Source organism: Patella vulgata, chromosome 5 (assembly GCF_932274485.2).
Source record: "Patella vulgata chromosome 5, xgPatVulg1.2, whole genome shotgun sequence".
In the NCBI taxonomy this organism is placed as follows: Eukaryota; Metazoa; Mollusca; class Gastropoda; family Patellidae; genus Patella; species Patella vulgata.
In genome coordinates, this window is record NC_065883.2 from 56,142,713 (window position 1) to 56,159,820 (window position 17,108).

At 34.4% G+C, this 17,108-nt stretch overlaps 1 protein-coding gene across 1 annotated transcript in view; it reads left to right on the forward strand.

Annotated features, from left to right (window-relative positions):
* The window catches only part of LOC126821426 (muscle-specific protein 300 kDa), a 187,512-nt gene that overhangs the window by 47,770 nt on the left and 122,634 nt on the right, over positions 1 to 17,108 (forward strand). The window contains exons 24-48 of the mRNA XM_056100862.1: positions 445 to 621; positions 836 to 976; positions 1,102 to 1,422; positions 1,581 to 1,907; positions 2,104 to 2,415; positions 2,848 to 3,168; positions 3,770 to 4,411; positions 4,976 to 5,296; positions 6,860 to 7,021; positions 7,257 to 7,430; positions 7,638 to 7,955; positions 8,248 to 8,568; positions 10,648 to 10,817; positions 11,073 to 11,229; positions 11,447 to 11,599; positions 11,779 to 11,943; positions 12,146 to 12,472; positions 12,784 to 12,924; positions 13,099 to 13,263; positions 13,435 to 13,758; positions 15,057 to 15,203; positions 15,689 to 15,853; positions 15,966 to 16,084; positions 16,432 to 16,639; positions 16,774 to 17,091. Of these exons, the coding sequence (XP_055956837.1) occupies positions 445 to 621; positions 836 to 976; positions 1,102 to 1,422; positions 1,581 to 1,907; positions 2,104 to 2,415; positions 2,848 to 3,168; positions 3,770 to 4,411; positions 4,976 to 5,296; positions 6,860 to 7,021; positions 7,257 to 7,430; positions 7,638 to 7,955; positions 8,248 to 8,568; positions 10,648 to 10,817; positions 11,073 to 11,229; positions 11,447 to 11,599; positions 11,779 to 11,943; positions 12,146 to 12,472; positions 12,784 to 12,924; positions 13,099 to 13,263; positions 13,435 to 13,758; positions 15,057 to 15,203; positions 15,689 to 15,853; positions 15,966 to 16,084; positions 16,432 to 16,639; positions 16,774 to 17,091 (6,096 nt within the window). The remainder of the gene's footprint in view (positions 1 to 444; positions 622 to 835; positions 977 to 1,101; positions 1,423 to 1,580; positions 1,908 to 2,103; positions 2,416 to 2,847; positions 3,169 to 3,769; positions 4,412 to 4,975; positions 5,297 to 6,859; positions 7,022 to 7,256; positions 7,431 to 7,637; positions 7,956 to 8,247; positions 8,569 to 10,647; positions 10,818 to 11,072; positions 11,230 to 11,446; positions 11,600 to 11,778; positions 11,944 to 12,145; positions 12,473 to 12,783; positions 12,925 to 13,098; positions 13,264 to 13,434; positions 13,759 to 15,056; positions 15,204 to 15,688; positions 15,854 to 15,965; positions 16,085 to 16,431; positions 16,640 to 16,773; positions 17,092 to 17,108) is intronic.

Consider the following 17,108-nt stretch of genomic DNA (forward strand, 5'->3'; position numbering starts at 1 on the left):
CTGATATAATCTTTTATTTAACACGAAAAACCTTTCTTTTTTTTGATAATTTGAACTTCAAAAAATAATCTATCATTGTTCCATTAATATTAATATATAATAGATCTGCTTGGGTATAATTAAAAAATCATTTGTTTGTGTTATAAAATAAATACAGAAAAAAACATCAGTAATCTGTTATTTAATGTTTAGTGTTAATTAGTGTTTTCAAATCCAGAAAATACAAAATGTCAAAACACTCACAAAGTGTCGGATTTGATGGCCAAGCCTTAAAACATGTTCTGTACCGGTATATATATGTGTATAAAGTTTAAAAGTCATTTGCAATATACAATTCTACCAATTGTTTCTTCCTAAAACAGTACCAAGAATTAATTTGTTTTCGTTTTCAAATGATGATAATTGTGTTATACAGATACTTATTTCTTATCTCTCATATGATAGGGTATTATGAGAAAATTAGAAGCTGAGAAAGCTAATGTCATGGCTGACCTAGATGCTGGCAGAAGACTTCAGCGAGAAAAGGATGCCCCAGATTTTGTTAGCAAGACAGTAGCAGAACTGGATAGAAAATGGAAAGATACTAATAATCTAGCTAAAGCTAAACAAGAAAAATTACTGGTAAGAATATTAAACACATTGTGTCAACTATTCAGCCATTGTTGTCATATGGTAATCCCCATCAAGTGTATTTATCTTTGATTGATATGATCTTTGGTTCTTACATTAAGAAGATCTTTTATTGATTGATTGAAGGTCATTTAAGGTTTCTTTCTATTCTTCACACAGAAGTCTTCTGTATGACACGACTAACTGTCCTTCATCTTTATTTTAGTCTCATGTTCAGAATTGGGAGCAGTATGAAGGAGAAAAATCTACCATGTTGAAATATTTAAAAGATGCTGAAGCAGAATTGGAGAAACCTCCTGGATCTCCAGGACAAGAGCAAGTTCAAAAAGACTTTCATAACAAAAAGGTAAGATAAAGAATAAAGTTTAATGAATCTTTTCATTTGGATTTTATATTTTTTTTTGTTGTTGATTATTTTACATTGGTATATAATGTTCGTATTTTTAGTTTACTTATATTTTCTATTTGCAGGAATTACAACAGTCTCTCAGTAAATTAAAAAGCAGTTTAGGTGAAATGCAGAAATTAAACTCGTTATTGTGTGAAGGTGCTAGTAATGAAAGACAAGGACCTTTGAAAGGAGAAATATCAGATATTGATGTTAAATTAGATAACGTTTCCAAAAGACTAAATGCTAAACTAGCTGATTTAGAAACTACCATTGCCAAGTGGTCTGAATATTATAAAAGACTCAGTCATTTTTGTGACTGGTTGAATGAAAGAGAAGCTAACTTAAATGAAGTTTATGAAAACAAACATGATTCCCCTGAACAGAAACTAAATAAAGCTGAGGTAATGTAAATTTAATTCATTGAGTACTTATTTAAAGCATATTTTAGAAATGTGTTAGAAATATTTCACTCTCTGGTCGTGTTATAGTGAATTTTTTATACTTATAGTTAATGAGTGTATAAAAGGTATTAATTTTCTAAACATGTCATACTTTTCAGGAAATTTCCACTGAAGTCTATGAAAACCACATTAGTTTGGAAACATTGGAAAAAGATGCAAGAGGACTCTCCCAAAACTTCCGCTCCAGAGAAACTAGTGCCTTAAAGTCTAAATTGACTAGTGTTCGCAGACAGTGGGAGAGTTTGTGTTCACGAGCCAAAGACAGAAGTACTGCCTTATCTGGTAATGTAGCTCACTGGCAGAAATATCAGAACCTACAATCAGAATTAATGCCATGGATAGTGAAGGGAGAGAAATACTGTGCTACAGAACTTCCAAAGTGTTCCAGTTTGGAGGAGGCTAAAGAATTGTATACTCTTCATCAGGTAAAGTTATGAGATTAGAATCTGGTGACATTTAAAGTATTTCCCTAAATCTTTTCGGATGTTACAGTAAAAAGTCTTTCAAATGTATATTATGGAGTGGAAAAAACCCTTTATCCAGGCAGTTAAAGTAATGAAAGTGCCAAATAGGTAAGACTCCTGTATTTTGTTATAAGTTTGCTTACATTTTTGTTGACAGGACTTCCTTCAAGAATCTGAGGATAATTTACCTGTTTTTGATCGAATGAGCACTGAGGCTGGCTACTTGTTGGAACAGCCTGAAGTTGCTAGGGAACTGGATGGTATTCAGAGAAGATGGGGAAATATTCTGACGTCTTCCGATGAACGAACTCATAAACTAGATAAAATGTATGGTGCTTGGACAGCTTATGACAACGAACTGAATGATTTCCGTGAAATCTTACAGAAATTCCAGAATCGATTAGCTGTAGAACCAAACACTACGTCTTCTGATATTCATGTCTTAGAACACGAATTAGCTCTTGCTAAGGTTGGTTTTATTGATATACATTTGTCACGATAACAATCATATTCAGTTGTGCCATATACATAAATAAAGAGAAATGCTTGGCATTAATTAATTCTGAATCTGGAAAAATTAGATTTTGAATTTTTGAAATATATATGTAATTGGAATTGACACACATGCTTTGATCTGGCAACTTCATTGGATTTTATGCTTGATTGTTTTTTTGTGGGATGAGAGTCAATTTTGAATCCATAAAGTCAATGTTGAGATATAACTGATGGGTATTAGTTAATAGTAGTTAAACCCCATTGCATTTAATTTCCTTTAAAAAAAAAGATTTAGTCATATAGAGCATGCGAATGAAGTAACCCATTCGACACTTAATTTTGATCAAAATCAATGATGTTTAGTTTCTTTAATGCCATAGATCATGTTATAGTTTGATCGTTTCAGGCATTACAAGAAGAAATAAGAAGTAACCAACCCAAACTGAACACATTACAAAGACTATTTGAACAAGTTCAACCTCATGCTAATCCAGCAGGTTTCCAAACCCTCAAAGCTAAACAAGATGAAAATAAAGCTGTATGGAATGAGATTAATACTGAAGCATCAGAGAGAGTAAAGATGTTACAATCAGCATTAAATCATAGACGTGATGTTTTTGGTCATGCTGATGCTCTAGAAGCTTGGATGAAAAAGATGCAGAGAAAGGTTGCAGCCGGTGGTGACATATATTCTGATGAAATTCCTGAAACTAGTCAGAAATTACAGGTAAGAAAACCATTTTCAAATTCATATTCACAAGAAGATAATTTTATGAGATGGTATTTTTAACAACTCACTTCTTTACCATTGCCTGTCATTTTTTCTGGCACTGATTTGTCTTATATATACTCTTCAAAAAAAGTAGGGGATATTCAGAAACAATACAAAACTGCGGAAATGCACTGCTGTTTTTATTAGAGGTAATCAGTGTATGTTAATAACACGTCTCCCGATCAAATTAAACATGCAGCTCAGTGGTTCTGTTGGGGTGATAAGTTCTGTGAACATACTCTCAAAGCATGTCAAGTGTCCATGACTATTTATCATATCACAACCTGCATAGGTATTTGCATTTCAATATCCCCTACTTTTTTTGAAGAGTATATTTGTATTATTAATAACTGTCCAGCACAAAGGTCAAAATGTTATGTACTAGTTCAGTATTGCAGGTTATTTTGTCAGTTGCACTTAAAACCATTATTTCCAGGCCTGGTGAACAGTTCAGCAAAAAATACAATTTGTAAAAACATATTCATACTTAGATATGATTTAATTATCCAGTTTTGGTGGAAGTTTATATATTTAATGATGTTTGTGTCTTTTGCAGGAATTAAGAGGTGAATTTTCTCAACAAGATGGCACATTACAGATGATACAACAAGAATTCCGAGATATGATGCAGAACTGTAGTGAAGAGGAGGCTGCCATATTGAGTGACAGACTAGATAAGTTGTTGAATAATTACTCTGATATGGAAGAAACTATACAGAAACGCGAGCAGCTATGTGAAAAATGGATGAATTTCAATGGATCCCAAAAAGATGCTCAGGCTCAGCTTAAGGCACTACAAGCCCGTCTTCAATCTCCAGATCTCAAAGAAGAAGATGTAATTAGGATTAAACAAGAAATTGAAATAATACAAAAAGGAATGAACGATTGGAAGAAAAATGCTGATCCTTTAGATGAACTAATGATTAATGCCAAGATGACAATTAAGGATCGAGCCACTCAGCGATCTTTACATTTTGGCTCAGAGCTTCAGAGTATTGCCACAAATTGCGATAATGTACGATATGAAGCTGATAAGAGAGAAGAACATCTCGGAGAATTAAATCAACTTAGTGAAGATTTTACTGTGAGGAAAAATCAACTAATGGATAAACTTGGTAAAATAGAAAAGAAAATCGCTGCAGCTAAAGTCAGTAAATCTAATTTACAAGGAATGAAAGATTTAGTTAGTGAAATAGAGGTGAGACATTCTTTAAATTTTTAGTATTTGTCATTCGATATTAAGTAATAAATGTTCCCTTTATGTGGGATGCCCTTTCGTGTTGTTTAACATTGCTTTATTGGGGAAATAGTCTACACTGAAAAAGATTTTGTAGGATACTTTTTAGTTGAAATATTTAAGTATTTCTTGATAATTGTAGTGGAAAATTATAAGTTCAATAGCTAAATTTCTCTTTGTCCACCACCCTTCGAAGAAAGCAGGGGACTATTAAAATGGGTCTGTCCGTTTGTCCTTCACACTTTTTGGTACACAATAACTCTGCCTAGATGGCGTTTGAAGATGTGCATTTTCTGCAGGAGCTAATTTGATTGGCTGTTACTTTGAGACACAGTAACTTTGATTCTAATTGAGTGAGAGCAGGCACTGAGTGAGAGTGATGAAACTTGGCATATAGTTTAGTCAATAGCTTGACTGAGTGTACAATTAGTTAATGTGTCATATTATTTTGGAATTGGGGTGGGGGACATCAGCCTCACTGCTTGTTTTCTTATCTACTTATGATTTCATGATTTGACCTTTCAGGATATTCGTGATGAGATGTATGTTCTGAATCCAGAATTTGAACAACTAAGAGACCTGGGACGTCAAATTACACAAGCTGACAATGAAAAATACCCTGCTGTGCAATCTCAACTAGCACAAGTAAATGAGGCATGGGATCGTGTTCAGGCACAATTGGCGGATAAACAACAATATTATGTTAGTATTGTTAATATGTGGAAACAATATGAAGATGGTAAACAAGGTGTACATAAAGTTCTAGAAGATGTACAACCATTAGTCATTAAAGATATAGCATTTAATAATCCTGATGATGTGAAGAAATCTCTAGATCACCATAGGGTATGTACATAGTTTGCAATGTGTCAGTTCACTGTTGAGTTAGAATTTGTGAAAATCGGACCAAAACTGCCAGACAAAATGGCCGCCCCTCGTACACAAAAAGAGTAAATATATGGTATACCAATTTTGTGGACCCTCTAGAGGTCATACTTTTGATCCGATTTTTATAAAAACTTGGAAGTACGTCTTTATAGCCCAAAGATATATTCCCGCATATCGGATCTCAACTTCCTGAGTTATGGCCCTTGCTTGTACGAAAAAATTACATTTTTAGCTTGTGGTCCCCCCAGAGGTCAAAATTTTTATCCAATTTAAAAAAAACGTTTGAATATATCACCGTTACACCCTAGTGTTGGTTGAGTTTGAATTTCGTGAAAATCGGACCAAAACTGCCGGACAAAATGGCTGCCCCTCGTAAGCAAATAGTGTAAATAAATATATGGTATATCAAGGTTGTGGACCCTCTGGAGCCCACGATTTTGATGAAACTTTAAATTTATGTTTATATCACAAAGATCTCGAGTTCCTTCCGATAATTGCGCATATCCGAACGTAACTTCTGGATTATGGCCCTGATTTTTCAAAAAATCACATTGTTAGCTTGTGGATCCACTAGAAGTCACAATTTGTATTCAGTTTTAAAATATGTTTATATATCACCATTACATAAAATGGCCGCCCCTTGTACACAAATAGTGTAAAAGTATATAATACCAAGGATGTGGACACTCTAGAAGTCGTCACAATTTTTATCCGATTTTGATGAAACTTGAAATGTATAATTATAATCAAAAGATCTTGGTTCCTTTCGATATTTTTGCACATCTAATTGTTACTTTCTGGATTATTGCCCCTGATTGTACGTAAAATCCCTTTTTTTTTGTTCTCTATCATCTCTTGCAAAATGTGGGCGAATTTTGCCTGGCAACCGCTGGTTTGTGTTTAGCGTCTGAAGGCCACAATTCTGAATGGATTATCTTGGAACTTGGCATACTTATTCCTTATACCCTAAGGACGGCAACTATTGATTTTGGTGCATGATCCGATCCCCAGGGTTGTGGCACCACACCCATTTTTTTTAGTAACTTTTTGTCTGTAAATACTCTACAGGTGGCAATTATTAACAAATTTTGTTCAAATTCAGTACATCAATCATTTCAATAACAGGATTGTACACATGTACCTATTTATTTTGTTACATATCCAATCTTCAGGGGAAGAGCCATGCCCAATTTTTGTATTTATTGTCTAGTCTGGAATTCTGAATGGATCATCTTTGAACTGGGAATATTTATTCCTTATACCACAAAGATGGCAACTATTTATTTTGGTGCATGCCCAAACCCCCTGGGTTGGTGTCACATCCACTTTTTGTTAATATTTAGTCTGTAAATTTGGCAAAACAAACCCAATGCCTATACTTCTTTGCCTCTTGTCATATTATAGTCATTGCAGCCATTTCATATTTCATGCTCTTCATTTTAAAAAGTACCATATTAATCACAGGAGGAATATGGAAGTATATTGCAGCGTGAAATGTTGAATGCATGGGTTTTTTTTCAGAATGCTGGCTTTGAACTTCAAGCTAACCAGACACAACTTGATCATATGAATAATAAAGGAATCCAGTTGTTTGAAGAGTTGAAGAAAGTGCCTAGTTTTAATTCTAATGAACTAGCTCAAGACTTGGATACTGTCAACCATTCCTGGGAAACATCTTGTAGGGTAAGCCGTCAAAATCATATGAGTTTCCTTTTTATTAAAGGGCAGCTTATGAAATTGTACTTCAAAGGCTTTAGCAAAAACTTCAATACATTCCATTCAAGGCCTTTGATTTACTGTGTAGTGTTGTTAGGAGCCATATTGACACCTTCAGTTATTGAATCAATGGTTCATTGTTCAACAATATACTGATGCCTTAGATATGAAAATGTCACAAAATTAATTTGTTGATTTTCAGACAGTAGATGAACATGAGAAAAATCTAGAAGCACAATTAGTATGTTGGGATCAGATAACATCCGGTAGAGAAGAAGTAGCTTCTTGGTTAAATGGCATGATGGATAAACTAGGTGATAGTATTAAAAACTTTAACGATACAGCCAGTGTCGAGGCTAAACTAGCCAAATTTAAGGTTTGTTCATTGTTGCAATTTTTGGGGGATAAATTTTTAAAAATGAATGTTTTACAAGCTTTAGTCAAAGCTCCTATTTCTTGACATGGAATCCCTATAAATTTCAGTTGAATGCATTTATATTTTTGAGGCAGTTTCTGCAAATATATGTATGGGCATACAAGTAATACTGGAACACTTTCAACTATTTTTGCTATAAAATTTCAGGAAGAAGCACCTTACCATGAAGAGGTGATTGAAGAAATCACCCAAAAGATAGCTGATCTTAAAGAATTAAATGGTAACAAACCCTTACCCGAACTTGAGAGAAGTCATAAAGAAATGAGAGAGAAGTTTAATAATGCTAATGTTCTAGCACATCAACTTGATACAACTGTATCCAGTTTCGCAGATGAGCAGAAACAGTTACAACAAGAAATGGATGAACAGTCGGAACTGATGAACCAAATGAAAGAATTACTAACTAAATGTGATGATTTATCTGGTACTGATGAAGAAATTGCCGCAAGAGTTCTAGCTGTCAGGGTATTTATATATTGCTTTGTTAGACTGTAGTAAAGACTAGCACTTCCAAATTGAACAATGGACATATTCGTTTGACAAATTCTTTTGAACAGATACAAGATATGCAACCAGGTGGATTATTGTGATGAATAATACTGTAGAATCTTCTATATTATGATGATATGCTGTTATCTTACAAGTGCAGAAAACTTCAGGAAAAGTTGTAAATACAGAAAGTAATTTTTTCAGCAGAGAAAATAAATCTAATAAAAGAAACCACTATTAACAACAAACAAATAATTTTGTTTTTCAGGAACTTCAATCTAAACTTAGAGAAAAGCAGCAGAAAATTGCAGCAATACAAAATAAGTCATCTGCATTACAAGGGAAGTATCCTTCAGCAGATTCAGCTAGTTTAGCCAAAGATGCCAATACACTAGCTAAAAAGTTAGAAACAATGATAAGCCGAGCTGATAGAATAGAAGATTCCTTGAAAGGATCATTAGAACAACATTATATCGAAGCTCTACAACAGGAAGGTCGTTGGTTAAACTCCGCAAAAGAGAAAGTTAATTGGTGTGAGGATATCGGTGGTGATAGATATAGTGTAGAATCCAAACTTGACACCATTAGGGTAAGCATTACATTCCTGATAATACATGATAATTGGCTTCTGAAGCTGTATGCTGGTGTCCGATATTCACTTCATATAGAGTAGGCCAACATTGTTGAAGTTGCTCTTGGTGCTTACTAGTCTTGATCATTCTGTCTATAATAATATAGTCTAGTACATAATTGAAAACGAAGTGGAGTTACACCTCTGTAACATGAGTGTATTTTTAGGATTGAGGTAGGAGACCTCAGTCTCACTGTTTGCTTGTTGGACAGTATTGTGTTTAATCAGCTTGGGATCCATAGTATAAATGATGATGACTTTGTGTATTTTGCATTGTATTATATATATACATATATATATATATATATATATATATATATATATATATATATATATATATATACTATTCAAAAAAAGTAGGGGATATTTGATTTTGGGGGCATAATACTAAAATATGCAAATGACTACGAAAAAAGTCACTATAGAACCTAACAGAAGAAACATTTCCAGTTACATTTGACGCCCAAACGCACCAATAGCTACCGCATGGAATGCAGGTGATGCTTGGGATCATCATGGGGGTCCAACCCAAGATTTGCACGACTCTGACTTCGAATGTTACAGTCATTGTGGCATTGAATTCCAGGGTGGAAACATCAGTTTAATTGTTTTAGTGACCAGAAAACAAATTTTGATATGCGTCGGCTTACCCTAAATGAAAGGTTACGTGCCCTTGGCATGCTACAGATCGGCACAACACAGGCGGTTGTGGCGCGGACGATGAATGTTTCTCAGTCTGTCATAAGCAGGCTATGGTCCAGATACCGTGATACACAATCTGTACAGGACAGACCACGCTCAGGTCGACCAAGGGCGACAACTCAAGCCCAGGATAGATTTATCCGTACCTTGGCCTTGAGAAATCGTGTCATCACAGCAAATCAGATCAGCGCTCGTCTTCAAACAGACACTGGTGTGAGAGTGAGTGGCCAGACGATTCGGAATCGACTGCATAGGGGTCACCTTCGCGCCCGACGTCCTCGCGTGATCCCTTGTTTGAGGGATCATCACATTCAGGCAAGACGTCGTTTTTGTAGGGATCGTCAACACTGGGATAATCGACGCTGGAGCAATGTGATGTTTTCAGATGAGTCAAGGTTCACTGTTGATTTTTTGGACAGACGTAGGAGGGTGTGGCGTTGTCGAAACGAGCGCTTCCAAGACGTTAACGTCATCAGACATGATCGATTTGGGGGTGGTTCTGTTATGGTGTGGGGAGGCATCACTGTTGCTGGAAGAACGGCTTTACATGTTGTTGCAGGGCGTGTTAAAGGCCAGTACTACCGGGACAACATCTTGGCAGTCCATGTTGTGCCGTTCGCACGACGTCATGGCCGCCGTTTCATCTTCCAGGATGACAACGCAAGATGTCACAGGGCCAGGATCGTTACAGGTTACCTCCAACAACAGAACATCACCACATTACCTTGGCCAGCACTGAGTCCCGACCTCTCCCCCATCGAGCATGTCTGGGACATGCTTGGACAGAGGTTACGTCAACGTCAACAACGTCCTGCCAATGTCCAAGAACTTGCTGCTGCGTTGCAACAGGAATGGGACAATCTGGACCAAAATGACCTTAGACGTCTCATTAGGAGTATGCCACGTCGGATCAATGCTTGTTTGGCAAACAGAGGAGGATTTACCCGTTACTGACTTGGTTGTGATGCTGTGGTAACTTTGCTGTTTGACCCCGGGTATCATTTTACCCTTATAATGGTCAGTCTGTGCCTTACTTAGTCTAACGATCATTTGGAATAAATCGATGAATGTGAACTTCATTTCATTTTGTCATTTGTTTCTTCGTCAGTTTCATTAGGTGACTTAAATAACACTTAAAAATCAAATATCCCCTACTTTTTTTGAATAGTATATATTAAACTTGGGATCCATAATATAAGTGATGATGACGTGTGTTTTGGAGTTGTGTATGTATTTAACAGTATGATTTAGCAATTTACGATTGTGCGTTGAAAAAGCACATTGTTTTGTATAATAATTATGTTTACCATCTCTCATATTCATGGTCTTATACAGGATTTACATGGTAACTTACAAGAAGGAGAAGAAAAGAAAAGCGTATCAGAGGCCAAGTTACAGGCACTACGGGCTATTTTACCTAGAGAAAAAATAGCTGAACTTGAAGCTAAAAATAGAGAAATGAATAGAGAATGGGATGTTCTTGTTGGACAGATATCTCAAACACAGTAAGTTTTATATACTTCTGAAATGTAGCTTCCAGTGTCAGCTTTGTTTTAACTTCCTGAATTAAATTTTAGTGAAATGAATGAAAATTTTCATTCATTTCATTAAAATTAATTCAGATGATATTTAATAACAAACGTTTATATATTCGTTTCAAAATTGGGCAGCCCTCATCACTCCCTTCCCAAGATTGACCCCAGTGGCAGTATTTATGTAAAGTGGAGTACATGTGATTTACACATTGGTTTTATTTTTAGGGGTAAATTAGAATCATCTATAGACCAGTGGTCAGAATATGATGGTCAATATGAAGGATTAGCTCAATGGTTAAAAGATACAGAAACAAAGACTAGAAATGAATCTGGATTAAGACCTGATCCTGCCAGTAAAACAGAACAACTAGAAGCCTTTAAAGTAAGTTTTACATATGGATACATGTACCTAACCCACATCCGCCATTTAAAAATAATCGATAGGTAAACCATAATTTCCTTCTCAGGATTTACAGTTTTTCCCATCATAATTTCAAACTTGAGATTCTAAACAATACATTATTAAAACTAAATTTTAATCAAATATGTGAACTGGATGAATTGAGTTTGTGTATAATGTTTGTTGTATTTCCTACCAGGACCTTTATGATGATGTTCAAGCCCATAGTAGAGAATTTGACAATCTGAAAGATTCAGCCAATAAGATCTCTCGTACCACAGGTGACAACAGAACAGCATCATATGCTACTCAACTGTGTAATAGATACCAGACATTAGCAGAAAATCTCAAAGTAGGTGTATTAATGATTACTTTGCAGCTTATTATTTCCACTTTTCTCATGTAAATGTTAAATTTGCTGGAATGTTTGAGAATTATATCTATTTTCTAACACATTTGCATTTAGAATCAATGTTTTCATAGATTTGTATTAAATGATTTGATATTATGATTGATTTTTTTTTTTACTAGGAAAATCTTGACAGATGTAAACAAAATATAGATGATCATGAGAACTTTATTGCAAGAGAAAATGATTTCAATGAATGGTTAGAAGTTGCTCAAGGACAATTAAATGATTGCAACTCTCAAAATGGGGATGAAGAGTCACTTAACGCTAAACTAGCTCTCATTCAGGTAGATACACTAATATCAAAAATATGCATTTTTCATCACTCTATGAATCAATACATTTATGATAGAAAAAGTTCATCTACAGATACATGATGATGGGATCTCAGTGACCTCATTTATAGTAAGTAATTCAAGGTATATCTGATATGAAAGTGTCATGGTATTCTTGAAAAATATTTGAACATATCAACTTGTATTATTACAGGATCTTGTTGCCAGTAAAGAAGAGGGTTTAGTAAAATTTAACTCAGCTTTGGAGTCTGGTGAAAAATTATTTCCAAATACCTCAAATGAAGGCAGAGATCTTGTCCGAAGAGATTTGAGAGGTTTGAGAGAATCTTGGGATAATTTTAATGACAATTTAAATGAAACACAAAGACAGTTAGATAGTAGTCGTATGAAATGGTCAACATTTGATGAAAATTTTGATCAGCTGTCAAAATGGCTAGTCGACTCTGAACATCAAATAACTGTTGCACCAGAAGATAGTAATACTCTCCCAGAGAAAAAAGCACAGTTACAGCAGCTGAAGGTAAAGTAGCCATTTCATTATTTAATAACATACACTGTTAAAGTGAAGCTATCAAGCCTGCAAAATATTTATTTAGCTATATTCTATGAATGGCCTGGTGTTTGAGAACATCAATCTGAAAATATTTTGAATATTTTACATGTTAGAAATCTAACCTATCACAAGGCCTCTAGCTCTGGGGTAACATGCTATAGATAGTCTGAATATGCTGTTACATGCATGTGTATACAATTTATAGATAACATAATATGCATTACGTATTTTCTTTTGTATACCAATAAGTAACGGTTTTATTACTTTCGAATTTTCAGACTCGTTGTCAAGATATATTGTCACATCAACCAATGATTGACAGTTTGAGTGACAAGGGTACAGCACTCTCATCTTCTACTGTTCAAACTAAACTTAAAAGATTGAATGATAAATACAAGTCGCTCTGTACTGAATCTAAGGTAAAAACACATATACTTCTTTAGTAATATTTTTGATTATATATATGTTTTGCTATTAAAGAAGTAGTAATCAATTTGCAGAATGAATTTCCTTCAAAAGTTGATTGCTCAGGACAGATTTGCAAAACAAATTATTTGAATTGATAACCTAGATACATTAAATATTTATTGTAGTTATTAGTAAAGAATGCTGAAGAAGGTGTTGACGAACATGAAAAATACCAGGATGCCTTACAACAATGTAGAGACTGGATGATCAGTACTAGAGATAAACTTGCTGTTTGCGCTGAACTAGGTGGAGATAAACAAGCTCTTGAAAACAGACTTGACAGGGTGAAGGTAAGTCTCCTTTCTAAGTTGTATTTTTTGTAGAAATATCATTTTCAGACCAAATGCATTCATCATTATGAAGGCATGGGATATCAGTTGGTGAAAACAGTGTAAGATTTTGAAGAGTCACAGGCATAGATAAAGCAATTTTACAACAAGATTTCAAATTATTTTTCACAGGATCTTCATGCAGGATTAAGGGATGGAGAAGCTAAAATCAACACTGCTCATTTACATGGAGAGAAGACGCTACACACTACAGGTCCTCATGGACAATCTATGATTACACATGAATTAAGTACACTGACACAAGATTGGGAGACTTTAGTAGAAAGAATGGGAGAAACCCAGCAAGGTTTAATGCATGCTATACAAGCTGTAGATCATTATGATGGAACTTGTGAGGCTTTAAACAAATGGTTACGAGAAGTAGAGGGTGAAATCAAAGATGTTGAGCTGAAATCAACATTGAATGAAAAAGAAGCTGAAGTACAGAAACTCAAGGTAATGAATCAGATTATTTGTGTTATGTCTTTATTCGATACCAGTAAAATTAAACTTAAAGGGACTACCCCGATTTGAACAGAGTCTTAAAAATAAAAGTCCGAGTACGTATGAAATTTAAGTACCAAAATATAGAGGAGTGGTGTATCTACCTTGTCTCAAAATTTCAGCTCAAAATATTGAGTCGTTTGGACGTGAATGTCAAAACTGCTTATCCGGACACGTAACCCTTTTAAGATTTCGGGACAATTTTTTCGTTGGGTGATCTGATAATCGATCCCCGTTCCTTTAGCGGTCTGTACAGTGAATGGCACATGTGCTGTACTTGATAACGAAAGGTAAATTCCACCTACACATTATTCTTATAAAATAAAAGTCTGGTTTTATCCAGACACCGTATAATATAGCTTGGGACACCGGTCTCCATTTCCAGATGAAGACTGACGGATTTAAGTTGTTTGAAAACATATCACATATATTGAGTTAGTTGCTCGGCCCTAAGGTAGATGATTTTAAGACAAATTTATCTCCAAAATATTATCGGGATTGACCCTTTAAAGTAGCTAAGTCTCTAACTCAGTATCATCCAAAATCTTCAACATTGAAAACACGATTTATTTGTCAAATTAAATCAACATTCATGTTGTGATCTTACCGGAAAAAGATGGGCTTTTGATATCCAATATTTAAGACAAAATAAATATTTTACCATTGGTACACGAATCGTGTACCATAATGCGCTTCAGCCCCAGTTGTATCAAGAGACTCGAGGGACGAGGCTAGACACATTGCACCAAATCAAACGGCGTATGTAGATTGGAATAACCAGACGCTAGAAATTTGCACTCGCTTGAGACTGCTAGCTTATTTTGCCGAACATAACTGATTTGAAATTGGAGTAAAAACGGAAACCATTGAATGTAAATCAGTTTATATACATTCATATTACTGTATTATATGCGTTGTGACCCACTTTTGTCAATTTCTAGGTCCCAAATGTTAGCGATTTAGCTCCTTTAATTAACTCCCACATATTGCATAACAGATTTGGGTTTAGAAAATAGTTCATGAATCTTGGTATTACTTATCAGGTGCTTCTCAAACTAGACTTTACCCCATTTTGACTGTCAGTGATGATATAATTTAAAATTTTCACTATATGCTATATTTTTTACAAAATTTTCACTATATGCTATATTTTTTACAAAATTTTCACTATATGCTATATTTTTTTACAAAATTTTCACTATATGCTATATTTTTTACAAAATTTTCACTATATGCTGTATTGTTTACAGTTTATTTTAACACAAGTAAATGAAAAGAAACCGCAGTTTGATGAACTACAAGAAATGGCTGGTCAAGTACCTAGTAGCGATGGTAGACTCAGTAACTATAGTAACCAGTTGGGTATGAGATATGACCAGGCTAAGGCCACCTTACAGGTAATGTTCAGATCTGACATATTTAGAGGTCATATGTAGGATTCAAACTCTAGTGTAGACAAAGGAGAATTTTCATTTTATTGTCATAGTTGCCACTGGCAACTCTAACAATGAAATTGTATAGAGTTGTTTGGATGGCAAGAAAAATTGCAGTCTATGTGCACATTAAAGAATCCCAGACAGGAACTCAAAGAAGAGTTGGCTGAGGTGCCTATGTTGTCAAAATGTGTTTCCCTTACACTCTACATGTAGCCATAAATGATAAAAATAACCATGTATTAGTCTCAAAATTAGTTTACAAGATGCTAGTGACATGGGTCATCTGTTTAAATGTATACAATGACAAGTAATGACCATTGAAAAAAGCTATCTGATAGTTTATTACCAATTGATTGGATTTGATAGACTAAATAAAAAGGAAATGGCATGTCTTCCAATTTGTCGGTGTGAAAAAAGGATAAACATACAAATTTTGTTGTTGTTAGGATTTGATTGGTAAATGGGAAGAGATGTCAGATGAACATGGCAGATATGAGGAGAATTATCAGGCTTGCGCTGAATGGTTGAATACTTTACAGAAACGTACTGATGTATGTGCTGATTTAGCTGGTGATAAACATGATGTAGAGGATCGTCTAGTTAGATTACAGGTATGCATACTTTTAGTCATGCCCTAATTCAAGGAAACAAATGCACCAGTTAATGCAAACTGAGCCAATCATTTACTGAAGGAATTAAATGAAATAATTTTCTATTTTATAGCAATTAGCAGCAGAAAAAGATGATGATGCTAATAGAGTACATCAAACTATAGAAAGTGGTGAAAAACTTTATTCTACTACATCATCTGAAGGCCGTGACATTATTAGACAAGATCTCAGGTAAATGATCGAAAATTAAGTACAGATCTGTTAATTAACTTTTATTGGACATAAAATGAACGATTCAGCCAGAGAAATCATAGGGGTGATAAATTATAACCTGAAAAGAAAAATTGTGGAAAAACCTATAAATGTGATCATAAAATACACTTATTGCAGATGTTTTATTTTCCTCTGATCAATGCCAAGCTATTTATAGATATAAATTAAATATGGCATCTCATAAAAAGCTATATCACGCTAACTCAATCAAAACAGAAAATTTCATCATCACCGCTAAAATTAGAATGCAATTACTTAAATACACAGAAATAAAATGAACATATTTGTATCATTACTTTATACAGATCTCTAAGAGAACAATGGGAAGGTGTTTGTGATAAATTATCAGACACTCATCGTAAACTCGATTCAAGTCTCAATCAATGGTCATCTTATGATGAAAATTCTGAGAAATTCCACAAATGGCTGGTTGATATGGAAGTTAAACTAAATGAAGATGCAGAATTTAAATCAACTTTACCAGACAAGAAAGCCCAGTTACAAAATCATAAAGTAAGTGATCCTTTTTTCACTGAATGGAATTGAATTTCAGTTTTTGTGTGGTTGATAAAAAATGAATTACATTTTTGTATGAAGAGTTTTTTAAAATAGTTTAATCAAATTAAATTGTTTTGTTTTGTTTCCAGGTTCTTCATCAAGACATATTATCCCGAGAATACATTATGGAGAGTCTAATAAAGAAAGCTAATTCTTTAATGCATTCCACTCCTTCTGCTAAAGTTGACAAGTTTGTAACAGAGTTGCAGAAAAAATATAATAAACTATGTGACAAATCAAAATCCAGACTTGATAATCTAGATCAATCGGCCAAAGATCATCAGCAATATCAAGATGGCTACCAAGACTTCCAAGATTGGTTGAATTATTCTCGTGATAAACTAGCAGCATGTACTGATAGATCGGGAGATAAATTATCTCTTCAGAGTAAACGAGATAGGTTAAAGGTCAGTATCATAAAGGA